Source organism: Pristiophorus japonicus, chromosome 13 (genome assembly GCF_044704955.1).
Source record: "Pristiophorus japonicus isolate sPriJap1 chromosome 13, sPriJap1.hap1, whole genome shotgun sequence".
In the NCBI taxonomy this organism is placed as follows: domain Eukaryota; kingdom Metazoa; phylum Chordata; class Chondrichthyes; family Pristiophoridae; genus Pristiophorus; species Pristiophorus japonicus.
Genome location: NC_091989.1, coordinates 89,659,894 through 89,687,489, shown reverse-complemented (window position 1 = coordinate 89,687,489; position 27,596 = coordinate 89,659,894). Strand labels below are relative to the sequence as shown.

The following is a 27,596-nucleotide window of genomic DNA, read 5'->3' as shown; positions in this document are numbered from 1 at the left end:
ACTCCCAGGTGTCGGTGGGGTGTTGCATTTTATCAGGGAGGCTTTGAGGGTGTCCTTGAAACATTTCCTCTTCCCACCTGGGGCTCGCTTGCCATGTAGGAGTTCAGAGTAGAGCGCTTGCTTTGGGAGTCTTGTATCGGGCATGCGAACGATGTAGCCTGCCCAGCGGAGCTGGTTGACTGTGGTCAGTGCTTCGATGCTAGGGATGTTAACTTGGTTGAGGATGCTAATGTTGGTGCGTCTGTCCTCCAACGATGTCTCCGCAAGATTCTGCCCCCACCCAAGAACATGTTCTCAGCAGTGATCCCTATGGCCTTGGGAAAGCAAGTCACCACAATATAAAATGCACGTCAAGGATTTCATCATTAGGCAAATATCACGGGCGAAGGACTTTTGCTTCCAGTACCATGACTGCAATCTGGTGATGGAACCAACCCTCTTCTGTTATCCCGTGCTTCAATAAATACACGACAAAATCTTTCCTTAATCGATGGAAATCTCGGAGTGTAGGACACGAACAAGTACAGAAAAACACTCTGTATCTGGACAGTCCCAAAAACTGTTTTTTTTTCTTTTTTCTTTCCCCCCGCCCTCAATCACCCACTGCCTCCAATATGGCCAAGCTGTGGCAGCTCCATTCACCACCACTGATTGCTTTCTCAGGTTTACTCCATTTCCACATCCACCTCCGAAATCGCTGTCTATTCCATGCCTCCCTACTTTGTGGGCCGATCATGTGTGTTTGGCAATAAGCTGAAATCTGAATCACTCCAAACTATCCGATCCACAGAATTTCACCCGTGTTCTGCTGTGTAGCCAAGAGCAATTTCGTTATCAGAGCGAAGAAAGAAGTTGCATTTATATAGTGCCTTTCACAACCTCGGAGCGCCCAAATGCAGTTTGCAGTCAATGAAGAACTTTTGGGCTGATGTCACTGTTGTAATGTAGGAAACGCGGCAGCCAATTTGCACACGGCAAGCTCCCACAGACAGCGACTTAATAATGACCAGATAAATGTTTTAGTGATGTTGAATGAGGGATAAATATTGGCCAGGACACTGGGGGTGAACACTCCTGCTCTTATTTGAAAATGTGGATCTTTTATATCCACCTGAGAGGACCTCCATTTAAGGTCCCATCCTAAAGACGGCACCTCCGACAGTGCAGCACTCCTTCAGTACTGTGCTAAGTTCCTTGGACTGAGACTTGAACCCACAACCTTCTGACTCCGAAGCTTACAGGGCAGCTGACAGCCTGTAGCCCAGTAAGGAAGGATACACTTGCTTTGGAGGCAGTTCAGAGAAGGTTCACTAGGTTGATTCCGAGGATGAGGGAGTTGACCTATGAGGAAAGGTTGAGTGGGTTGGGCCTCAACTCATTGGAGTTCAGAAGAATGAGAGGTGATCTTATCGAAACATATAAGATTATGAGGGGGCTTGACCAGGTGGATGCAGAGAGGATGTTTCCACTGATGGGGGAGACTAGAACTAAAGGGCATAATCTTAGACTAAGAGGCCGCCCATTTAAAACTGAGATGAGGAGAAATGTCTTCTCTGAGGGTTGTAAATCTCTGGAATTTGCTGCCGCAGAGAGCTGTGGAAGCCGGGACATTGTCTATCTCTGTCTTAAATTTATTCAGTTTCTTAACTGGGGAATAAGGGATTATGGGGAGCGGGCAGGGAAGTAAACCTGAGTCCATGATCATATCAGGTATGATCGTATTAAATGGAGGAGCAGGCTTGAGGGGCCATATGCCCTACTCTTGCTCCTATTCCCTATGTTATGTTCTTATTAATGTCAATGACTATATAACATGCAGGTCCTTTGATCTTTGAACTTTCACCCTGTGGGAAGTGTAGCACTAACTTCTGTATTCCCCCCCACCTCTCCGCAGGTCGCAGACAACAATTACCTGGCCCTGCAGGATTTCTTCCGCAAGTTCCCCAGCTTCATGAAGAATGACTTCTACGTGATTGGCGAGAGTTACGGAGGTATCTACACGCCGACTCTGAGCCTGCGGATCGCAAACGGCGCTGCTCCAATCAACCTCAAGGTATTTGCGCTTCCTGCCGACAGGGAAACCGGGATCGGCCTATGTTGCCCTCCCCTGGCCACGTGACCACCCGCCCGTTGGTGATTGGGCGGCGGCCCCGGCTGTGTCCCCTGCCCCACCCTCTGATGGGGGATTGAAGCTTTTGCTGATGGGTGTGTGTTGGTGCGAGAGGATAAAGAGCCTGGATTTTTTACAGCACTTTGTCTCAAAGCGGCTCACAACCAAGGAAGTGCAGCCACTATTGTAATGTAGGGAAACACGGCAGCCAATCTGCGCACAGCAAGCTGCCACAAACAGCAAATTAGATCAATGACCTGTTTTTGTCGGTATTAACTGAGGGAGGACACTTGGCCAGGAGACTGAGAACTCGCCCCTGCTCCCCTCCAGCTGGTGCCACGAGATGCTTTCCCTCCCCCTCAATGGGCTGACTGGGCTTGGCATCACCCGTAATCTGAGCGGGTCTGGCCGAGAGGGGTGGGCTGACCTGTTGGGCTCCTGTATCAGTACCGTGTGTGAGAGGGTCTGAGCTCCTCCCTCACACCGCAACGTCCCAATCACCCCAGTCACGTGGGCTACCTGCACCTTTTTTAAAAATACTTTAATCACTTGGTGTTTCTGTGGCCGGACATGCAGACTCCGCTTCCAGCCGCTGCCAATGCACTCTGTGCCGGGGACACGGGCTGGGTGTGACACTCTCATTACCTTCCCCCTGGTTAACACAGCTGCCCTGCCCCCCCCCCCCCCTTCTCCGCCGCTCCTCACCTCCCCACCCCCCGGGTGAGGGATACGGAGCCCTTGACGCAGCTTTCACCAGGAGCAGACAAGTGGGCACCCCAACACCACCAGTAACTGGCTCTTCGAAAGAAAGACTTGCATTTCTGTAGCGCCTTTCACAACCTCAGGAGATCCCAAAGCACTTTACAGCCAATGAAGTATTTTGAGTGTAGTCACTGATGTAATGTGGGAAACGCAGCAGCTACTAGGTCCCCCACACAGCAACGTGATAACGACCAGATCATCCGTTTTAGTGATGTTGGTTGAGGGATAAATATTGGCCAAGACACTGGGAGAACGCCCCTGCTCTTCTTCACAATAGTGCCGTGGGATCTTTTATGTACGGCAGACGGGGCCTCGGTTTAATGTCTCCTCCAAAAAAAAAACACCTCTGACAGTGCAGCACTCCCTCAGTAATGCACTGGAGTGTTAGCCTAGATTCATGTGCTCCAGTCCCTGGAATGGGCCTTGAACTCTCAACCTTCTGATTCGGAGCCGAGGGTGCTACCCACTGAGCTGCTCACACAAGATACAATTCTTCGGTGGCTCAGTGGGAGAGCGCAGTGCGCCTTGGGGCGCGTACAGTCCCTGAGAGAGCTCATCTCTGCTGGGGGTGGGAGTGGGGAACAGTTGGCCTCAGCACCTTGCCGGTGAAGATTGTCCCCATTGGGTGGGGGAGGAATTTTGGGCCCGGGGGTCGGCAGGGCCCCAGCTTGTTGTGCTGACGTCATGTTTTGTGTTGCAGGGGTTTGCTGTCGGGAACGGACTGAGCAGTAACTACTTCAACGACCAGTCGCTCGTCTACTTCGGATACTACCATGGACTCTTCGGGGACACGTGGGTACCGCTTTCAAACCCCTATACCGGGCGTATTCAATCAACGGAGGCCTGTACACGAGGTCGACCTTACAGGGGCATCGCCCCACCCTCCCCGAGACGTCTCACTGAGAGCTCGGCGGCCCTGTTCAATGTGGGACGGACTGTTCCCATTGGAGCATCTGGGCTTTCAGTCTGAGTGCTGCCACTTCCTGGAGACTGCACCAGTGGCTGGGGGCGTGACCAGCACTCCTTGATTGGATTGGGTGCTGCCATTCACCATTGGTCAGTGGCTCTTGTGACACGCCTGGGCTTCAGCACCTCCGCATGTGGCTCCCAGCGGTTTTCTGGGGCGGGGAAGACCATAAAAGAATCTGCACCGATAAAGAAAACAAGCCAAATAAACAGTCGGCATGTTTTTCAAAGAATTTCAAAGCCAAGTAATTGTATAACACTTCTGTTTTGTTGACTGTTAGAAAAGATAAACTCCTGTACATGAATTTCTAGTTTGTAACACCTAGGTGTTAAATCAACAGACGCATGTATGTGGGGTCAGCCTTAAAGGGGCATTGCCCCGCCCCCCTCCACCTCTCTTTTCCTCCCCGCCCCTCCCCGCCCCCCCCCCCCCCCCCCCCACCTCCAGACGTCTCACTGAAAGCTTCAACACCAAGGATACAAAGAGTGCATAGTAACTGGAGACAAAGTGTAGTGTCTTTCCTCATTCTAATTTGAGTTCTTTAAAAAAAAAACACAAATTGAACTCTTTTTTTGAGGTAACCAGATGGGAGGCTAGGAGGGGAAGAGGGACACCGGTTGAGGGTTAGAGCGTCCTGGCCGCTTGCAAGACGCCCTTCGGGGAGCAAGTAGGAATGATGTGAGTAGGTGGAGGGTTCAGGGTGAGTGGAGAGTACTGGGGAGTGGGAAGGTGAAGGTGTAAGGGGCATGATAGGCAGGAGGAGTCGGAAAGCACAGGTAATTGGGAGAGAGAGCACATTTTCTCCACAACTCTCACTTCAAACACAGCCAGCAGCCATTACTGGCTCCTTTCCCCAACACATCACCTCTTATCTGAAAGTAAAGGTAATAATTATGTGGAAAGAAGAAGGAGCAAAGAGACATTAGAGAAGGGTATGAGAGTGGTCATATTCTCTGACTATATTCACGGCCCCCGGCCTGCGTAAAACATTGGAGCAGGCCGCAGAGCGGAAGGAGCAGTGTGGCGGCATACCACTCCAGGGAGCAGTGCATGCTGGAGCAGGAGAGTGATAGCAATAAAGAGAATGGCTGGATTGGACGTCACCAAAATCCAGGTCGGTGATTGGAGCGTGGGCAGGTACAGCAGGAGCGGTGAGGTCGGGGAGAGGGAGCGGTGAGATATCAGAGGGACGTGATCGGGGCCCAGTAGAGGCGAGGGCCCAGGGGCAGCACGGGCCCAGCCCACACTGATATGTGTGCGCACTCGGTCCGTGCAGCAGAGCAGGTCTCCTGTTGTCCTGGTTAATCCTTGCCACTGGACCAAGACCTAGCTCTGTCAAGCCTGTGTGGTGGCTGGTGTGCAACGGCCACCACATGTTTTTTAAAAAAAAAAAAAAAAAAATCCACGCACAGGCATCTTCCACCCTTCAGGATGTAGTTCGGGATCTGGAATATTAGCTCCTTCATTGAAACACCTGTGAACTTTTTGACGTGGAAGCAAGTCATCCTCGATTCGAGGGACTGCCTATGATGATGATTCTCTGACTTGCCATGTTCCGTGTCAAGGTAATTGATTGGTACATAGTTTCAGTATAAACCGATGTACCATCATAATACAGAGAAACCATAATCCCTCTAATTGAGTGGTGTGTGGGGAGAGGACAATTTAAACACACGGCAGATTAATTCACTCCATTAGTTTCTGTTGGGATTTGTGGAATCTACAACAATGCATTAAAGTTGTTTGAATTGGCTAAATATAAGTACAATGTACACAAATATTGGGTTATGTAGATATTTGACAGTCTGGGTGCCCCTGATTGAGGAGGGGGCCTTTCTCTCAGCACCTCCCACCTGCTGAGATAGGGAACTCGGTGTATGGAGGACCATACTGAGCATGGCGCGGGAAGGACAGGACGGGTCGGGAATGCCGCACGATGCCTGCAACCCACAATCACATTGTCTTTTTTTCTTCCCTGCTTAAGGTTGTGGGCCAACCTCAACACGTACTGCTGCAATGGCGGGACATGCAACTTCTTCAATAACACCGACTACTTCTGCCAAGAATCGGTAGGTTCTCTCGCTGCTCTCTCTCGCGCTCTCTCTCTCTCTCTCTCTCTCTCTCTCTCTCTCTCTCTCTCTCTCTCTCTCTCTCTCTCATTCCACATGCTGCGGATATATGAAACAAAGACTTGCATTTCTATAGCGCCTTTCACCACCTCCGGATCTCCCGAAATGCTTTACAGCCAATGAAGTATTTAAAATTATGAGGGGCCTAGATAGAGCGGATAGGAAGGACCTATTTCCCTTAGCGCAGAGGTCAATAACCAGGGCCCATAGATTTAAAACGATTAGTAGAAGGATTAGAGGAGAGATGGTGAAAAAAAACTTCACCCAGAGGGTGGTGGGGTCTGGAACTCGCTGCCTGAAAGGGTTGTAGAGGCAGAAATACTGTTAAAAGTTTAATTTGTTTAATCTGTTGGTTTTAGTGCCCTTGATTTATTGTTTCAACAAAATAGTTGTAAAGGCAGAAAGCCTCATTGAATTTAAAAAGTACTTGGATATATACTTGAAGTGCCGTAACCTACAGGGCTCTGGACCAAGAGCTGGAAGGTGGGATTAGGCTGGATAGCTCTTTGTCGACCGACACGGACAGGATGGCCTCGTTCTGTGTTGTAATTTTTCTATGATTCTATGAATTACTTCCTGTTGTAATGTAAGAAAGGCGGCAGCCAATTTTTGCACAGAAAGATCCCATAAACAGCAATGTGATGATGACCAGATAATCCATTTTAGCGCTGTTGGTCAAGGGATAAATATTGGCTAGGACACCGGGGAAAACTCCCCTGCTTTCTTTGAATAGTGCCATGGGATCTGTTGCGTCCACATGAGGGCCGACCAATTCTCAGTTTAACATCTCATCCGAAAGACGGCACCTCTGACAGTACGGCACTCCCGCAGCGCTGCGCTGGAGTGTCAGCCTAGATTTATGTGCTCAAGTTTCTGGAGTGGGTCTTGAACCCACAACCTTCTGACTCAGAGGCAAGGCTGCTACCCACTGAGCCATGGCTGACAAACACTTCTCCATTTTCTAGAGGGGGGCAATTATAACCCAACCAACCGGTGCAAAAACTGACTCCATAAGAACATAATAGGAGCAGGAATAGGCCATACGGCCCCTCAAACCTGCTCCGCCATTTAATATCATGACTGATACAATCATGGACTCAGCTCCACTTCCCTGCCCGCTCCCCATAACTCCTTATTCCCTTATCGTTTAAGAAACTGTCTATTTCTGTCTTAAATTTATTTAATGTCCCAGCTTCCACAGCTCTCTGAGGCAGCGAATTCCACAGATTTACAACCCTCTGAGAAGAAATTTCTCCTCATCTCTGTTTTAAATGGGTGGCCCCTTATTCTAAGATTATGCCCCCTAGTTCTAGTCTCCCCCATTCTCTCTGCATCCACCTTGTCGAGCCCCCTCATAATCTTATACATTTTGATAAGATCACCTCTCATTCTTCTGAATTCCAATGAATATAGGCCCAACCTACTCAACCTTTCCTCATAAGTCAACCCGCTCATCTCCAGAATCAGCTATCTGATTTTTAACTTTCCATAAGGTCGGGCGGATGATCTGATGGGGTTAGTTTCCCAGCTTGGGTGACTGGATTAAACTTAACCCCCACCCCGTTTTCCCTCTCCTGAAGTAGCCGGCGGTTGCTAGGTTACAGTTCCACACTTGCCAGTCGTGCTCCAGTTAACTGACCACTCGCTCGAAGGTGAGTGGCGGCAGGCTCTTCCGCTGTGGAGGGCATCACGGCAACCTGTCACTAGCTGACACCTCCCAGCGTCTTATCGTGTCCCCTACACCTTCACCTTCCCATTACCTGCTCAATCCCGGTACGCTCCTCTCCCAGGGGCGGGTAGCATAGTGGTTCAGTTATGGGACTAGTGATCCCGAGGCTTGGACTAATGATCCAGAGACATGAGTTCAAATCCCACCACGGCAGCTGGGGAATTTAAATTTGGTTAATTAAATAAATCTGGAATTAATAAAAAGCCAGTATCAGTACTGGTGACCATGAAACTTTCAGATTGTCATAAAAACCCATCTGGTTTACTCATGTCCTTTAGGGAAGGAAATCTGCTGTCCTTACCCGGTCTAGCCTATATGTGACTCCAGACCCACAGCAATGTGGTTGACTCTGAACTGCCCAGTGAGACACTAGGTTGTAAAAAAAATTGCTGCAAGAAACAGTAAGAATTATTAAACCAGATGGACCACCTGGTGTCGACCCGGCAAAATCCTCCTCACTAACATCTGGGCATGTGCCAAAATTGGGAGAGCTGTCCCCCAGACTAGTCAAGCTTGACATAGTCAAACTCACAGAATTCCCAATGTTCCAAACTCCTCCATCACCATCCATGGGTATGTCCTGTCAGGACAGACCCACCAGGGGTGGCAGCACAGTGGTATACAGTCGGGAGGGAGGGGGCGTGGCCCTGTGAGTCCTCAACATTGACTCCGGATCCCATGAAGCCTCATGGCTTCAGGTCAAGGAAACCTCCTGCTGATTACCACCTACTGCCCTCCCTCAACAACAACAACAACAACTTGTATTTACATAGCGCCTTTAATGTAGTGAAACGTCTCGAGGCACTTCACAGGAGTGTTATGAGATTAAAAAGTTTGACACTGGGCCACATAAGGAGAAATTAGCGCAGGTGACCAAAAGCTTGGTCAAAGAAATGTGTGTTAAGGAGGAAAGAGAGGCGGAGAGGTTTAGGCAGGGAGTTCCAGAGCTTGGGGCCCAGGCAACAGAAGACACGGCCACCCGTGGTTCAGGGATGCTCAGGAGGGCAGAATTAGAGGAACGCAGACATCTCTGGGGGAGGGGGTGCTGATGAATCAGTACTCCTCCATGTTGAACACCACAAGAAGAAGAACGGAAAGCAGTAAAGGCACAGAATGTACTCTGGGTATACATTGATATCCACTTGATATCACCAAGAGTGGCTCAGTAGCATCACTACTGACCGAGTTAGCCGAGTCCTGAGGGACATTGTTGCTAGACTGGGCTTGCAGGTGAAGGGAACAACCTACTTGACCTTGTCCTCGCCAATCTACCTGTCGCAGATGCATCTGACAATGACAGCATTGGTACCAGTGACCACCGCACAGTCCTTGTGGACAAGACTGAAGCGTTTGCAACTACCTTCAGCCAGAAGTGCCGAATGGATGATCCATATCTGCCTCCTCCTGAGGTCCCCACCTTCACAGAAGCCAGTCTTCAGCCAATTCAATGCACTCCACGTGATATCAAGAAACAGCTGAGCACACTGGATTTAGCAAAAGCTATGAGCCCAGACAACATCCCGGTTATTGTGTTGAAGACTTGTGCTCCAGAACGAGCCGCGCCTCTAGTGCAGCTACAACACTGGCATCTACCCGACAATGTGGAAAACTGCCCAGGTATGTCCTGTCCACAAAAAGCAGGACAAATCCAATTCAGCCAATTACCACCCCATCAGACTACTTTCAGTCATCAGCAAAGTAATCGAAGGTGTCGTCGACAGCGGTATCACAAAGGAAGATGGTCGTGGTCGTTGGAGGTTAATTATCACAGCCCCAGGGCAACGCTGCAGGAGTTCCTCAGGGCAGTGTCCTAGGCCCAACAATCTTCAGCTGCTTCATCATAAGGTCAGAAGTGGGGATGTTCGCTGATGACTGCACAATGTTCAGTTCCATTTGCAACTCTTCAGATAATGAAGCCGTCCATGCCCGCATGTAACAAGACCTGGACGACATTCAGGCTTGGGCTGATAAGTGGCAAGTAACATTCGCGCCACACAAGTGCCAGGCAATGACTATCTCCAACAAACGAGAGTCTAACCACTGCCCCTTGATCTTTAACGACATTACCATCGCTGAATCCCCCACCTTCAACATCCTGGGGGTCACCATTGACCAGAAACGTAACTGGACCAGTCACAAATACTGAGTCTTGTGTAATGAGAGGATTAATTGACAATCTTGTTGTGTGAGGCCCCCTGGGGAAGAGTGACCATAATATGGTAGAATTCTTCATTAAGATGGAGAGTGACACAGTTACTTCAGAGACTAGGGTCCTGAACTTAAGGAAAGGTAACTTTGATGGTATGAGACTTGAATTAGATAGGATAGACTGGCAAATGATACTAAAAGGGCTGACCGATAGGTAATGGCAGACATTTAAAGATCACATGGATGAACTTCAACAAATGTACATCCCTGTCTGGCATAAAAATAAAACGAGGAAGGTGGCTCAACAAGGGAAATTAGGGATAGTGTTAAATCCAAGGAAGAGGAATATAAATTGGCCAGAAAAAGCAACAAACCAGAGGACTGGGAGAAATTTAGAATTCAGCAGAGGAGGACAAAGGGTTTAATTAGGAGGGGGAAAATAGAGTATGAGAGTAAGCTTTCAGAGAACATAAAAACTGACTGCAAAAGCTTTTATAGGTATGTGAAGAGAAAATGATTAGTGAAGACAAATGTAGGTCCCTTGCAGTCAGAATCAGGTGAATTTATAATGGGGAACAAAGAAATGGCAGACCAATTGAACAAATACTTTGGTTCTGTCTTCACTGAGGAGGACACAAATAACCTTCCGGAAATACTAGGGGACCAAGGATCTAGTGAGAAGGAGGAACAGAAGGAAATCCTAATTAGTCAGGAAATTGTGTTAGGGAAATTGATGGGATTGAAGACCGATAAATCCCCAGGGCCTGATAGTTTGCATCACAGAGTACTTAAGGAAGTGGCCCTAGAAATAGTGGATGCAGTGGTGGTCATTTTCCAACATTCTATAGACTCTGGATCAGTTCCTATGGATTGGAAGGTAGCTAATGTAACACCACTTTATATTAAAAAAAAAAGGAGCGAGTGAGAAAACAGGGAATTATAGACCAGTTGGCCTGACATCGGTAGTGGGGAAAATGTTGGAATCAATTATTAAAGATAAAATAGCAACGCATTTGGAAAACAGTGACTGGATCGGTCCAAGTCAGCATGGATTTATGAAAGGGAAATCAAGCTTGACAAATCTTCTAGAATTTTTTTGAGGATGTAACTAGTAGAGTGGACAAAGGAGAACCAATGGAAGTGGTGTAATTGGACTTTCAAAAGGCTTTTGACAAGGTCCCACACGAGATTAGTGTGCAAAATTAAAGCCCGTGGTATTGGGGGTAATGTATTGATGTGCATAGAGAACTGGTTGGCAGACAGGAAGCAAAAAGTAGGAATAAACGGGTCCTTTTCAGAATGGCAGGCAGTGACTAGTGGGGTACTGCAAGGTTCAGTGCTGGGCCCCCAGCTATTTACAATATACATTAATGATTTGAATGAAGGAATTGAATGTAATATCTCCAAGTTTGCAGATGACACTAAGCTGGGTGGCAGTGAGAGCTGTGAGGAGGATGCTAAGAGGCTACAGGGTGACTTGGACAGGTTAGGTGAGTGGGCAAATGCATGGCAGATGCAGTATAATGTGGATAAATGTGAGGTTATCCACTTTGGTGGTAAAAACAGGGAGGCAGAATATTATGAGTGGTGACAGATTAGGAAAAGGGGAGGTGCAACGAGACCTGGGTGTCATGGTACATCAGTCATTGAAAGTTGGCATGCAGGTACAGCAGGCAGTGAAGAAGGCAAATTACATGTTTGTCTTCATAGCAAGAGGATTTGAGTATAGGAGCAGGGAGGTCTTGCTGCAGTTGTACAGGGCCTTGGTGAGACCACACCTTGAGTATTGTGTACAGTTTTGGTCTCCTAATCTGAGGAAGGACATTCTTGCTATTGAGGGAGTGCAGCGAAGGTTCACCAGATTGATTCCTGGGATGGCAGGACTGACATATGAGGAGAGACTGGATCGACTAGGCTTATATTCGCTGGAATTTAGAAGAATGAGTGGGGATCTCATAGAAACATGTAAAATTCTGACGGGACTGGACAGTTTAGATGCAGGAAAAATGTTCCCGTTGTTGGGGAAGTCCAGAACCAGGGGTCACAGTCTAAGGATAAGAGGTAAGCCATTTAGGACTGAGATGAGGAGAAACTTCTTCACTCAGAGAATTGTGAACCTGTGGAATTCTCTACCACAAAGTTGTTAAGGCCAGTTCGTTAGATGTAGCCCTTACAGCTAAAGGGATCAAAGGGTACGAAGAGAAAGCAGGAATGGGGTACTGAAGTTGCATGATCAGCCATATTGAATGGTGGTGCAGGCTCAAAGGGCGAATGGCCTACTCCTGCACCTATTTTCTGTTTCTAAGAGCAGGTCAGAGGCTGGGTATTCTGCGGCGAGTGTCTCACCTCCTGACTCCCCAAAGCCTTTTCACCATCTGCAAGGCACAAGTCAGGAGTGTGATGGAATACTGTTCACTTGCCTGGATGAGTGCAGCTCCAACAATACTGAAGAAGCTCAACACTATCCAGGACAAAGCTGCCCGCTTGATTGGCACCCTATCCACCACCTTCAATATTCACTCCCTCCACCACCAGTGCACCGTGGCTGCAGTGTGTACCATCTACAAGATGCACTGCAGCAACTCGCCAAGGCTTCGTCGGCAACACCTCCCAAATTCACGACCTCCACCATCTAGAAGGACAAGGACAACAGGTACATGGGAACACCATCACCTCCACGTTCCCCTCCAAGTCACACACCATCCTGACATGGAAATATATCGCCGTTCCTTCATCACTGGGTCAAAATCCTGGAACTCCCTTCCTTATAGCACTGTGGGAGTACCTTCACCACACGGACTGCAGCAGTTCAAGAAGGCGGCTCACCACCACCTTCTCAAGGGCAATTGGGGATGGGCAATAAATGCCGGCCTTGCTAGCAACGCCCACATCCCAGGAATGAAATTTTAAAAAGGAGACACTGGATAGTGATCTGTCTCCAAGCCAAACAATGACCCTATCACCACACCAGCTGAGATGAACTTACTTGGCCCAGATCAGTGATTCAAATTTGAACCGGCCTCTCTCTCTGGTCTGGCATTTTCCATTCTAAATCACTTCCCCCTTTCCTCCCCCCCCCCCCCCCTTAATTTAAAGTGGGTTGTGCTGGGAATGACACATTATCACACAGTGGTCCTGGACCATCAGTATCATCACACCCAGACATCAGAGAAGTTCAGTCTGCCCCAGAACTCTCTGTACCTGCACCACACGGTGTGGCACTGAGCTGCACACACCTGTCTCTGTGCCTGGCCTTTGGTGATTTGACTGGTCTCGGTCTGCTGGAATTTCCACTTTTCACTCTGGGCGTGTGGTCGGGACAGAATTGGTCCGGCTGCGATTTCTTCAGCGGACAACCAGCCTTCGACATTCCTTCTCTGAGCTCTCGCGCGGAGACTGGCCTAGTTGGGGTGAGGTAGAGGGTGGTTAAGCTGCACCTCTGCGAGATTCTCCATGTTCAGGAGAGGATGGGTAAGGGAAGACAATCGGAGGGGAAACTGCTGGGCTGAGTCGAGAGGCATTTGCTGTGCGTTCTAAACCAGGGAGTGTTGGGGTTCTGTGGCACTCCTTCACAAAATCTTACAGCGCAGGAGGCCATTCAGCCCATAGTGTCTGTGCCGGCTCTTTGAAAGAGCAATCCAATTAATCCCACTCACGTGCCCTTTCCCCATAGCTCTGCAAATTTTCCCCCTTCAAATTGTTATCCAATTTCCTTTTGAAAGATGGTATTGAATCTACTCACCACCCATTCAGGCAGTGTATTCCTGATTATAACTGGGGGAAAAAATTCCCACCTCCCCTTTGGTCCTTTTGCCAATGAACTTAAATCTGTGTGCTCTGGTTACTGACCCTTTGGCCAGTGGAAACCGTTTCCCTCTATCAAAACCCTTCATGATATTGAACACCTATCGAATCTCTCCTTAACCTTCTCTGCTCCTAATGAGAACAACCCCAGCTTTCTCCAGTCTATCCACATAACTGAAATACCTCGTCCCTGGTCCCATTCTAGTAAATCTCCCCTGCACCCTCTCCGAGGCCTTCACATCCTTCCTAAAGTCTGGTGCCACAAATTGGACACAATACTCCAACTGAAGCCGAGCCAATAATTTATAACCGTTTAAAGAAAGACTTGTATTTCTGTAGTCATAAATTTATCAAGTCATCCTCCCCTCGAGGGACTGCCTATGATTTATCTAGCGCCTTTAATGACCTTAAGATTTCACAATGCACTTTACAGCCAATGAAGCACTTTGGAAGTATAGTCACTGTTGTAATGTAGGAAAGGTGGCAACCAATTTATTCACAGGAAGCCCCCACAAACAGCAATGTGATGATGACCTGATAATCTGTTTGTGATGTTGGTTGAGGGATAAATATTGGCCAGGACACTGGGTGAACTCCCCTGCTCTTCGACTAGTGTTATGGGATTTTCTACGAGAGCAGATGGGCCTCGGTTTAATATCCTTGCTATCGTATCCTCTGCCTCTTTATAAAGCTCAGGGTCCCGTAAAGTTTTTTTTTTTAGTGGCCTCATCGACTTGTCCTGCCACCTTCCTAGGTTTGTGGATGTGCCCCCCAGGTCACTGAGTATAACCCTTGGCCCAGAAGTTGTGTTCTGGACCCCCAGGTCACTGAGTATAACCCTTGGCCCAGATGTTGCATGTTCTGGATGGAGAGAAACACCGATGTGGTGCAAAGGTGACAAAAGTGATGGGTACTCACTCGGCTAGACCTGAGAAAACAGACAGTGAAAAATTATTTTCTTTACAGATCAAGGAAGCCTTCTTCATCATCTACGACAGCGGACTCAATGTGTACTCGCTGTACATGGACTGTGCAGGTGGAATACCGACCAGTTACAAGCGCTTCCTCACAGACATGAAGAACCTCTTTCAATTTTACCAGTTTCAGGCAGTGAAGGTACGAACCATCCATTATTGCCTTCCCATTCACTCCCATCGTACATAATCCCAATGGTCCCAACCCCCTCCCCCTCCCTCTAACTCCCATCATTCAGCATCCCAATGGTCCCAACCCCTTCCTACTCACTCCCACTGTATAAAATCCCAATGGTCCCAACCCCTTCCCACTCACTCCCATCATACAGAATCCCATTGTGCCCGACCCCTTCCATACACTGTTAAAATATTTGCTAATTATCTGGAACTTCCAGTATATTGTAGAAATGATCTTGCCTATCTTTTTCTGTGAGGAGTTGGGTTTAATTGTTTTTGGTGTGTTGGCAGTTTCCGGTGGTGTTTCTACGCTCTGTCACTCCCTTCCCCTCTGCTGTAGTAAATCTCTCTCTCTCTCTCTCTCTCTCTCACCAGAGCACTGAGAAAGCCATTAACATGGCTCCTCCGTGTATCAATGATACAGCTCAGTGGACCTGGCTAAACCGTGCTGATGTGAGAAGAGCCCTACACATCCCAGAATGGGTCCAGGCCTGGGAACTCTGCAGGTAGGTCAACACCCTGGCAATATTACGTGTGCAAGACGTGCCTTCAATTGGCTGCAGAGTGAGGAAATAAAGACTTGCATTTATAATAGCGCTTTTCACCACCACTGGACGTCCCAAAGCACTTCACAGCCAATGAAGTACTTTTGAAGTGTAGTCACTGTTGTAATGTAGGAAACACGGCAGCCAGTTTATGCACAGCAGGTTCCCACTGGTCCCAACCCCTACTCTTTACCGAATAGTGCCAAGGGATCTTTTATGCTCATCTGAGAGCAGCCCGGGCCTCAATATAACGTATCAATTGAATGACGGCACCTCTGACAGTGCAGCACTCCCTCAGAAGAAGGAACCCAGATTATGTGCTCAAGTCTCCGAAACTGGACAACTTGACAAGTTAGTCTAACTTCAATAGTGGGCGAAGTTTCCTGTTGGTGGATCGAACACTTGGTTCACATGGGTTCTTCAAATGGGTTCAGGTGGGAATGAAAATCGTGCGGGGTGCAAATCGGGTGACCGACCCATTATCTCTTGTGGTAAGAGCGAAATTCACCCCACGATCTTGAAGTTTGCTGATGTCCCCCAAAAGTAGGAGGTTTGGCAAACAGCGGAGGGCTGGAAAAGACTTCAAGGGGACGTAGAAAGGCGAGTGGAACGTGCCAACAGTTGGAAGCTTGTTTGATGTGGATGAGTGGGAGAGAATAGATTTAAGATGCAAAATGAGGATTAGGACATAGACACTGGATGGAAAGACATTGTAGGGTGTGGATGAACAGAGAGGCCCCAGGGTTCAAATACATACTCCCTGAAAGTTCATGTAGATAGATAAAGCAATCATAAAGAGGCTAATAGAATTTGGATTTTATAAGTCATAGGCAGTCCCTCGAACGAGGATGTCTTGTTTCCACGAGTTCACAGATGTTTCAATGAAGGACCTGATGTTCCAGTCCTGAACTCCAATTGAGGGGGTGGAAAATGCCTGTGCGTGGATTTTTTTTAACGTGTGGTGGCCGTTGCACATCAACCACACCACGGGCTGGACAGAGCTAGGTCTTGGTCCAGTGGCACGGGTTGAACCAGGACGACTGGAGACCTGCTCTGCTGCACGGACCTAGTGCGCACACATATCGCAGTGTGAGCTGGCCCGTGCTGCCTCTTGGCCCTGTACCCTCATCAGCTGCACCTTTGCCCACGATGCTTTAGGGCCCGGCGCTCAAGCTCTATTTATAGCCCCGACCTGCGGTGGTGTTCTCGGAGGTCGGCGTGGCCCACAATGTAAGTGTGTAATATACACAGGGACAGTAACAATGTGTAATATGTGGAGTTATTTTATAAATAAGGGCATAGCGTAAAGACGTAACCAATTTACACAAAGCACTGGTTAGGCCACAGCTATAGTATGATGCAGCTTTGGGCCTCCAATATAAAAGGGACATCAAAGCCACCAGGAGCCTGCAGAGTTGATTCACCAGGATGTTGCTAGGGATGGGGAACTATGGTTATCAGAGACACTGACTGTTAGACAGACTGTTTCCACTGGAGCAGAGAAGGTTCAGAGATTTTGCCGAGAATTTTAAAATGAAGAAGTGTTTTGATCGTGAATATAGAAAGTGTACGTCCTGTGGTTGGGAGTCGGTGATGACGGGACAGCAATGTAAAATTCTCGGAGGTCAGGAGAATTGTCTTTGCATGGTTCAGTTGGAGCATGGAATGTTGTCCCACAGGGAGTGATTGAGGCACAGACCATTGCATCTTTTAAGGGAAAGTGGAACAAATATTTAAAGCAGAGCAAAATATGGGGGGAGGGCGGGGGCAGGACCATGGGATTAGTTTTGGATCTGTTATGTATGTAAACATTGTAACTGTGCAAGACTTGCCACCAGAGGGCGCAACTGTTGGAGGCCCAAGAGTTACCTGCACACCTCGTGCAAGCGAGTATAAAAGGTTGTCTGCCATGCTGCTTTGGCACTCGAGTTTTATTAAAGAGACTACGGTCACATCAGTTTAAGCTCACAGTACTCAGTCTTGTGGAGTTCTTCCATACTTAACAGGATTGATCTTACAAATAATTGGCACAGACACGATGGGCCTCCAACTGTGCTGTGAACTTCTAATGGGTCTACTTTTGACTAGTTTATCTTTTTAATGTCCGGTCTGCCTTATTTTAAAGTAATGTATTCTTGTCTTCAAACCATGCAATGTGTGTATGTCTTATGTATATGATTGCCTCACTGATTAAATGTGGCCAGGGGCAGCACGGGCCAGCCCACACTGCGATATGTGCGCTTACTAGGTCTGTGCAGCAGAGTAGGTCTCCAGTTGTCTTGGGTAACCCTTGTCACTGGACCAAGCCCATGTGGTGGCTGGTGTGCAACGGTCACCCCACGTTTTAAAAAAATCACACACGGGCATCTTCCACCCTTCAGGATGTAGTTCGGGTCCTTCGTTCGAAACACCTGTGAACTCCTCCTTTTTTGGCGTGGAAGCAAGTCATCCTCGCTTCGAGGGGCCGCCTATGATGATTAAATGTATAGGGTGCCACATTAAATCTCTGTGGCAGAGAGTAAGTAAAATCTGGTATCGGACAGCACCGTCGTGATTCAGCTACCTAGCTTCACAATTAGGCACATTCAGTAAGAGCATCAGGAGCAGGCCTTTCAGCCTACTCTGCCTTGCAGTTAGATCACGGCTGATCTGTACCTCAACTCTACCTCCCCGCCTCTGTTCCGTAACCTTAATACTCTTGCCTAACAAAAATCTAGCCTATCGAATCCTTTATGATTTTTAAACCCCTCGATTAGATCACCCCTCGACCTTCCAAACTCGGGAATTGAGCCTGGGATTCACTTTGATGTATTTATGATTCTAACCCGAGCGAAACCATCTCCTCCCCCCACAGTGCAGTAGTTAGTGAGAGCTACCATCGCACCTACAGTACCATGTATGACTTCTACCTGAAGCTGCTTGGCAAGGGTCTCCGCGTGCTGGTCTACAATGGCGACACTGACATGGCCTGCAACTTCCTGGGCGACCACTGGTTTGTGCAATCGCTGAATCAGCAGGTAGGTGTGACCCCACTCTGCTCAGGCTGACAGCTCATGTGTTGATTTTCAGAGCTCTGTGACTCTGCTCAACCTTCCAAGTTGTAATATTGTTCTTGTAACGTTGTGTGTTTGGTTAGACAGCTGATCTGGCCCTGGGAGGGGAGATTTTAGTAGTTAAGGAGGAGGAGGAGGGGGGTAAATCAGTGGAGTTCTCCTGCTGCTGATCACTGATCCCTGCTGGAGAGTGTGGGGTGGAGGTCAGGTCAGGTTTGGGATCGAGTCCGTTGAGGTTTCGCTTTCTTTAATTATTCATTTCTGCGATGTGGAGGGAGGGAGGACATTCCAGTTAATTAGACAGAGTTGAGCAGTTTGCACTTTCCAAGTGGAGTGTGCTGTGATCCCAGATGCGGAGTGCCTGGCCGGACTCGAGCCCAGCAGCCTGATGGGCCATCTGTATCGAAGGCCCTCTCCATCAACAGCTGTTCTCTAATACAATGGGCTTAGCTCACCCCTCTCTGCCAGGCAGATTCTGGGCAAGTGGGATAAGAACATAAGAAATAGGAGCAGGAGTGGGCCATTTGGCCCCTAGAGCCTGCTCCGCCATTTAATAAGATCATGGCTGATCTGATATTGGCCTCGACTTCACTTCCCTGCCCGCTCCCCATAACCCTTGACTCCCCTATCGCTCAAAAATCAGTCTATCTCTACCTTGAATATATTCAATAACCCATCCTGCACAGCTTTCTAGGTAGAGAATTCTAAAGATTCACGACCCTCAGAAAAGAATTTCCTCCATCTCTATTTTAAATGGGCGACCCCTTATTCTGAGACTATGCCCCCTAGTTCTAGATTCCCCCACGAGAGGAAACATCCTCTCTGCATCTACTCTGTCAAGCCCCCTCAGAATCTTAAGTTTCAATAAGATCCCCTCTCATTCATCTAAACTCCAATGAGTATAGGCTCACCCTTCATAAGTCAACCCCCTCATCTCTGGAATCAACCCAGTGAACCTTCACTGAACTGCCTCCAATGCAAGTATATCCCTTCTTAAATAAAGAGACCAAAACTGTACATATGGTCTTACCAACTCCCTGTACAATTGTAGCAGGACTTCCCTACTTTTATACTCCATACCCCTGTAGGGGTTTTTTGCTCTGCCCAATTACAGGGATCTTTGGTGGCTGTTGGTGTATTGGGCCTCTCTGTCCCTTCTAGGGGATGGTCCAGCAGCTTATGGCTTGCTGACCACTAAACTGGTGGTTTCGAAGCGCCCTAGTACCCCTATCTGGTTCTAAACTCAGAATTTTGGTGGATTTTCCACAAGGAAAAACAAAACACTCGGAGACAAATGGTCCTTGGAACAAAAAAAAAACGGGTAAGTCCAATTTATTAACCACGGTAAGTTTCCAACAAGGTCAAACTTCATCAAAACACATATCTGACACACACTTATAAACTATGAAAATCTATGGGAAGAAACAGACACAACGAAAACCTTCCACAATTTTACCTTTACAAGACATTTCCAACACCACCCCCACCCCCCTTTTTTACTTGACTGACCAAGGCTGATAGTTGGGAAAAGAAACCCCAGGATAATACTTACGATCCCTTTTGACAGTTATTTTTTTAGCCTTAGGATGGTTGGTTTACGGGGTAGCTGGAGTGAATGTTGCCTCTCCCAGTTACTTCGGTCTCCGGTTCTTCAGCTGGTTGGCCTCGGAGCGTTGTTCGGTGTGCGGCTCGGCTTCTTGAGACGATGTTGGGCCTTTCAGTAGTTGGGTTGTATATTCTGCACACAAGTTGAGTCCAGGGCCCGTACAATAGTATGTTGCTTCCTCTCTGTAGTTGTCTGTGGTTCTGTAGGTCCTACTCCTCCAGCTGCTTTCTCTACTATATTCGAACTGGGCCGGGTAGTGCCCATTGGTTGAGGATTTCCCCGCTTCAGGCCTGACTCGACCCCTGATTGGCCTGCCAGAATGCACTTTTCCCCCATTGGCCAGTGTCTGTATCCGCCCACATGTTTCCCAGCCTGCCTGGTCTGAGGGTTTGACTTGGCCAAAAATGTTCATTTAAAATACATAGTTAAAACAACAGTGCAATACTTGGCCAAAAATGTTCATTTTAAAATGTATAGAACGATCCCTTTTAGTTTTCTTGTCCTTGGGGTGTTCCACTAAAATGTGGCTGTGGATTTTCGAACCTTGCACCCCTTGCAATAAAGGCCAACTTTCCATTTGCCTTCCTGATCACTTGCATACTAACTTTTTGTGTTTCATGCACAAGAACCCTCTGTACCTCAGCATTTTGTAATCTCTCCCCATTTAAATAATTTTGCTTTTTTATTCTTCCTACCAAAGTGGATAACCTCACATTTTCCCACATTATACTCCATCTGACAAATCTTTGGCCACTTACTTAGCCTGTCTATATCCTTTTGCAGATTCTTTGTGTCCTCCTCACATTGCTTTTCCTCCCATCTTTGTATCATTAGCAAATTTGACACTCTGTCCCTTCATCCAAGTCATTAATATAGATTGTAAATAGTTGAGGCCCCAGCACTGATCCCTGCAGCACCTCACTAATTACCGTTTGCCAACCGGAGAATAAACCATTTATCCCCACTCTTTGTTTTCTGTTAGTTGGCCAATCTGCTATCCATGCTAATATATTACCCCCAACCCCCTGAGGTCTTATCTTGTGCAGTAACCTTTTATGTAGCACCTTATTGCATGCCTTTTGGAAATCCAAATACACCACATCCACTGGTTCCCCCTTATCCACCCTGTTCGTTACTCCTGCAAATTTGTCAAACATGATTTCCCTTTCATAACACCATGCTGACTCTGCTTGACTGTATTATGCTTTTCCAAATGTCCTGCTACTACTTCCTTAATAATGGACTCCAGCATTTTCCCAATGTCCAAGGTTAGGTGAACTGGTCTATAATTTGCTGCTTTCTGTCTCCCTCCTTTTCTTAAATAGGGGCGTTTCATTTGGGGTTTTCCAATCTGCTGAGACCTCTCCAGAATCCAAGGAATTTTGGTCGATTATAACCAATGCATCCACTGTCTCTGCAGCCACTTCTTTTAAGGCCCTAGGATGCAGGTCCAGGGGACTTGTCCACCTTTAGTCCCATTAGTTTGCCTAGTACTTTTTCTCTAGTGATGGTGATTATTTTAAGTTCCTCCCTTTCTATAGCCCCTTGATTATCAATTATTGGGATGCTTTGTGTCTTTTACTGTGAAGACCGATATAGAATATTTGTTCAAAGTCTCTGCCATTTCCCTGTTCCCCATTAATAATTCCCCAGTCTCATCCTCTAAGGGACCAATGTTTACTTTAGCTACTCTCTTCCTTTTTATATGCCTGTAGAAGCTCTTGCTGTCTGTATCTATATTTCTTGCTAATTTACTCTCAATCTATCTTCCTCATTTTTTTAGTTATCCTTTACTGGTTTCTAAAAAAATGTCTGCCACTGCTTATCTACCGTCTTGCCCTTTAATCTATTTTCCCAGTCCACTTTAGCCAACTCTGTCTTCATACCTTTACAATTGCCTTTATTTAAGATAAGGTCACTAGTCTGAGACCCAAGTTTCTCACCCTTAAATTGAATGTGAAATTCTACATGTTATGATCACTCTTGCCTAGAGGATCCTTTACTATGAGATCATTAATTAATCCTGTCTCATTACACATTACCAGATCTAAAATAGCCTGCTCCCTGGTTGGTTCCACAACGTATTGTTCTAAGAAACTATTCCGTATACACTCTCTGGACTCGTCCTCAAGGCTACCCTGGCCAATTTGATTTGTCCAATCAATATGAAGATTAAAATCGCCCATGATTATTGCCATACCTTTCTTACAAGCCCCCATTATTTCTTGATTTATACTCCGTCCAACAGTGTAGCTACTGTTAGGGGGTCTATAGACTACACCCACCAGTGACTTCTTCCCCTTATTATTTCTTATCTCCACCCAAACTGATTCTACATCTTGATCTTCTGAGCCAATATCATTTGTCACTACTGCACTGATCTCATCCTTTATTAACAGAGCAACCCCACCTCCTTTATTCATTTCTGCGTATCCTTCCGAATTGTCACTTACCCCTGAATGTTCAGTTCCCAACCTTGGTCACCTTGCAACCATGTCTCTGTAATGGCTATCAGACTATACCCATTTATTTCTATTTGTGCCGTCAACTCATCTATCTTATGAATGCTGCGTGCATTCAGAGAGTTTTAATTTTTTTCTTTTTACCATTTTACCCTACTCTGACCCCATTTTCTGGTGCACCATTATGTTTATAGGCTCTGTCCCTTCCTGTCCCACTCTGGTTATCATTACCCATATCGCTACCCTGCACTATTGCCTTCTCCTTTCTCTTTGACTTTTTAAATTTCCCCTCACCTGAACCCCTCCCCCCCACTATTTAGTTTAAAGCCCTCTCTACAGCCCTAGTTATTCGATTCGCCAGGACACTGGTCCCAGCATGAGTGTCTGTGAGCAAGATCGTTGCAGGTCAGCGATGTGGAAAGTATAACCACGGGCCTGTGTGGTCAGGGCGGGAGCTCGGCCTGTGAACTGCAGTAAGAGTTGAGCTACAGGTGTATAATTCTGACTGTGTGACTAACTACCTGACTGACTTAACATGCTTCCCCCACCAGAAAACCGTCAATTACCAACCATGGATCCACAATAACCAGATCGCAGGGTTCTATGAGAAGTACGGAGACTTGACTTTCCTGACCGTCAAGGTAACTGACACTCCGTCACACCGTGTGTCCTTCAGGGTGATGGTGCGATCTGCCCCCACAGTCTCACTACCCGTGAAGGTGTGACACGACACGGGGCACAATCTGATCACGGATGCTGAATGAGCCAGTGAGCAGTCAGTCCGAGGCTTTTCCGAGAGAGAAAAGAGCATTTATATAGCATCTTTCCCGACCTTGCAAAGTGCTTTACAGCCAGTGAAGTACTTTTGACGTAGTCGCTGTTGTAATGTAGCAAACATGGCTGCAAACAGTGCACAGCAAGATCCCACCAACAGCAAGGTGGTGGTGACCAGATAATCTGTTTGTGATGTCTGCAGGGTAAGTGTTGTCCAGGGAAGCTGGGAACTCCCCGGGTCTGTGATACTATCCCCGCCGCCCTAACACCGAGACCCCCATCCCACACTAACCGTTTCTGCTGTCCTGTGCTGCTCTCTTTTTCTCCCCCCCCCCCCCCTCGGTCATCGCATGCTGCTCTCCTGCCTGCCCCCCCCTCCTGTCCCTCTGCCCCCCCCCCCCAAGTCGCATGCTGCTCTCCTGTCCCCCCCCTCCCTTGTCCCGTCGTGTGCAGCCCCTCCCTCCCTCCCCCTGTCCTGTGCTACCCCTCCCCTCCCATACCTGGTTGGCCTGAGAAGTTGGTGTGCTGCCTTCTCAATCTTCTGGTTCCCTAGGATCCCAACAGACCTCACCTCCTGTACTCCTGAAATCTAGATGGCCGCCATCATCCAGTCACTACTTCTCGATTTACCCCGTCTTTGATCCGACTCTCTGGGCTTGAGTGGTGGTGTCCCACACCATGGCCCTGCCCCTAGAATTCTCGATAAAAAGGACAGTATTGATTCGGAGGCAGCAAGTCATGTGTCTCTCCAGAAAGAAAGGACCCAACTGCTTTTGAAGTCCATGTAAATCCACACAAGGCAGTGAGTGGTGATTGTGGGAATCAGATTGAGCCTGAGTGGTCGCTGGTCGGCATGGCAACAGTGTTATCAGAAAAAAATCACAGTTGCTGAGTTACATCTGTGATGTCACAATATTCAGGCAAAATGTCATGGGAAATATCACTGCTTTATGACATCACTGATGCTGCAGTGCCTAGCAACCAGCCTCCTTGAACACTGGTCGTTATTGGCTGCTTATAGCTGAAAGGGAAATGGGAGTGGGTAGAAAGTGGGTGGAGCCTGTTACCCGGGCGATGTTGATCACCATTGATGTGGCATGGGACCAATCCTACTCTTTTCTCTCTCTCTCTCTCTCCTCTCAGGGAGCTGGACACATGGTACCACAGTGGGCACCCGCTCGGGCCTTGAAGATGGTGACATCCTTCCTCTCCAACTCTCCGTACTGATGGGGCTCCCGCCTCATCCACAGCGCTCGTTGCCTTGCTATCTTGTTGCCTTATTATCGTCTAATTTTTAAATCTTCCTCTCACACACATACACGCACTTGCAATGGGGTTTTTAATCATAACACAGGGACCAGAGCTAATGACACCAAGCTGAGCCAAATCTGTCCCACTAACACAGATTACATCAGGACAAATACCAACAATGTTCGTTACATTAAGAGTTGCGAGCATTAATTCAGAGAACGTTCTCTCTTATACAACTGAAAGAGGGAGGAAAGACCCTGTTCTTTGGCTGCATTTGTGCCTACATTCCAGGAGAAACTAGGGCAGGGCAGACTGGATGCTTGTCCTGGGTAATGGAACCGGCATTATTACAGCTTCAGTCATACAGGGCAGGAGGGGCTGCCCCCCTGGGTTTAACAGGTGTTTGAGGAGTTGCCTGCTGGAAGCTCTCATTACTGACACAGCCGTGCTTGATACAGGCACTCTGAGAAATGTCCTGGCCCTGTTAGAGCAACCCTGCCTAGTGTTGCTGGGACTGCCTTTAATGCCCCGATAGCCCATAGACCAGGAACAGACTGCTGCCTGCGTCCTGTTTATACACCGCGTTTCTTTGGCTTAGTCCGGCTCAGCTTGGTGGTGTTGTTTTTTAGTAAAAATTCCGATTGCAGGACTGCGAATCACTAGAATGAACAAATCAATCAATTCCTAAAGGGAGCTTTTTAAACCAAATTTTTAAATATATAATTGTTAAATGTGATTTTTTAAAACCAGTCAGAGACCATTGAACAAACTCGAGAACTTTAACCTCCTCTGGAAACAGACACAAGTCTTCTGTAGATTCGATAGATTTCTGTAAGAAAGTACCATTCGGGGATACAGTATATAAGTAACAGGAGACATGCCGTGTGGGAAGTGTACGGGGCTCGGGAGGGACAGGTGACTGTGGTTCCCAAACCCCTCTACCCCTGGGGTTTCCTCATCTCATGTCTGGGCCTGTTGTAGACTCGTTGATTGAGATTGATCGTTGGGATTGGTCAACACCTCCATTATCACTGTATCTGCGATTTGTAGAAGCCGGATTAGATGGACGGTGGTCATTGTTTTGTCCAGTAATTCTCGTGTTTAATCCATCAATCTCACCCCAACAAGCAGGCCACATCTGCAGGAGGAGGTACAGCTGAAAGAATGAGCTAAATGTGTTGCGTTGGGAAAGGTGTTGGATATTTTTTTAAAGGGTCGCTAAAGCCCTCAGCTGCCTTTGGTTCTTTTATTCCCTGTACAGTAAACAAAACAGCTGGATTCAGCTCTCGGTGACTCGGTGAGATACCTGGGCCCCTCGGTGACTCGGTGAGATACCTGGGCCCCTCAGTGACTCGGTGAGATACCTGGGCCCTCTCGGTGACTCGGTGAGATACCTGGGCCCCTCGGTGACTCGGTGAGATACCTGGGCGACTCGGTGAGATACCTGGGCCCTCGGTGATGGACTGGGATACCTGGGCCCCTCTGAGATACCTGGGCCCTCTCGGTGAGATACCTGGGCCCTCTCGGTGATGGACTGGGATACCTGGGCCCCTCAGTGACTGAGATACCAGATCAGTTGCAGCGCAGTGAGAGCTGGACTGGGCAATGTGTCTTGCCTCTCCGAGCGGAGGGGAGTCGAGTTCCAGGGGCACCGACCACCACAGCACATGCTCAGTCTACATTCGTGCACACACCCTGGTTTCAGTGACCTTTGACGCTGCTTGTCATTGATTTTATTCCGTAAACTGGTAGTTACATAGGACGGGTCCATGCTGCAGCCCCTCGGTGTGTGTGAGTACCGGGCACTCTAAAGCACAACAATTCAAATAAATCATCTAAACTATACTCCATGTCTCATTGTGTCTGTGGGGGGGATGGGATGGGGGTGGGGTTGGGGGGGGGATGGGAGAGGGTGTGGGGGTGGTGTAGTGAGGGTGTGGAGGGGAAGGTGCCCACTTTCCAGGATTGCCCTGGGGGTCTCCAGGAATTTAAGATAAATCACCAGGACACTGCTGGGAGAAAATTGTGTTTTCATTCATTCTTTCTCTTTGAATACTTTAGTTTGCTAGTTATAATGGAGATGGGAGGCATAAAGGGTTTGAGTGTCAGACGGAATCATCCACTCAGATACTGAAGAGTCTGCTCACTTTCGGGGTGGTGTGGGGGGAGGCGGAGCTCAGTGGTCATCTTGAGCGACCAATGGGGGAGCGTGTGGCCAGACTGATGGAGGGGAGAGGTCATGTGATGAAACCTCCAGGAATCGGTCCAACCAGAGTTGGTGACCCCACTCGTTCCCTGCCCCCCTGTGTTTGTATCATTGGTTTATGGAGCGATCGGGCCTGTGTCACCTTGACGTTACGCTGTTCTCTAACCAGCTTCCACAGAGATGCTCTAGCCTTTAAAAGAGAAACGAGGTGATTTTCCTTTAGATTGGTAGTTTATAGGTGAGTGTGAACAACCTCAGTGGCTGGAAGCCACTCCACCCAAGCCCTGTACCTCGCTTCACCAACCTGGAGTCTGAAAGGAGACATCAGCCACAGGTTGGCCTCCTGTCCCTTCATACACCTCACACCCAATTTCCCTTCTGGGGTTGGAGGAATTATAAAATCCTATGCAAAGCTCAGAGTTTGAACTTTGCCCTTTCACCCATGGAACCTGGACCGGATTCATGGGATGTCTGAGCCAGTGTCAAACCAGTTTGTAGACGATGCCACCACCCAGTGCACAGCCGCTAGTAATCATCTGGAAGCTCACTGCTGGTTTGTCAGGTTGGAGCCGAGCTCCTAAAGGAGAGATTATTCCATTCCTCATTGTGATTATCCCCGACTCTTAAATACAGGCCGAAACTATCCATGCCTTCGGCACACTGCCATACATTCCTTCGATTTCTACATTGCTGTGTTTGCTGGTCAAGATCTGTTAGTGTGCAGGGATAAGGTCAGTTGATGAACATCAGCAAATCATTTAGCAGTTACCCCACAACAGGCCATTTGGCCCATCCTGGCTATACCACAAAGGAGCTCTACCCTTTCCCCCGTGCAGTGCAATATTTTTCCTTTTTCACGAGCTTATTGACTTCCCTCAAACACCCTGTTGACTCATCTC

General features: G+C 47.9%; 1 protein-coding gene across 1 annotated transcript in view; it reads left to right on the top strand.

The window, feature by feature from the left end:
* Positions 1-26,336, top strand: part of LOC139278687 (lysosomal protective protein) — a 40,594-nt gene extending 14,258 nt beyond the window's left edge. Inside the window, exons 4-11 of the mRNA XM_070897733.1 lie at positions 1,895-2,053; positions 3,573-3,664; positions 5,824-5,908; positions 14,616-14,765; positions 15,176-15,306; positions 18,200-18,362; positions 23,018-23,107; positions 24,384-26,336. Of these exons, the coding sequence (XP_070753834.1) occupies positions 1,895-2,053; positions 3,573-3,664; positions 5,824-5,908; positions 14,616-14,765; positions 15,176-15,306; positions 18,200-18,362; positions 23,018-23,107; positions 24,384-24,467 (954 nt within the window). The 3' untranslated portion in view covers positions 24,468-26,336. The remainder of the gene's footprint in view (positions 1-1,894; positions 2,054-3,572; positions 3,665-5,823; positions 5,909-14,615; positions 14,766-15,175; positions 15,307-18,199; positions 18,363-23,017; positions 23,108-24,383) is intronic.
* Positions 26,337-27,596: the final 1,260 nt, after the last annotated feature.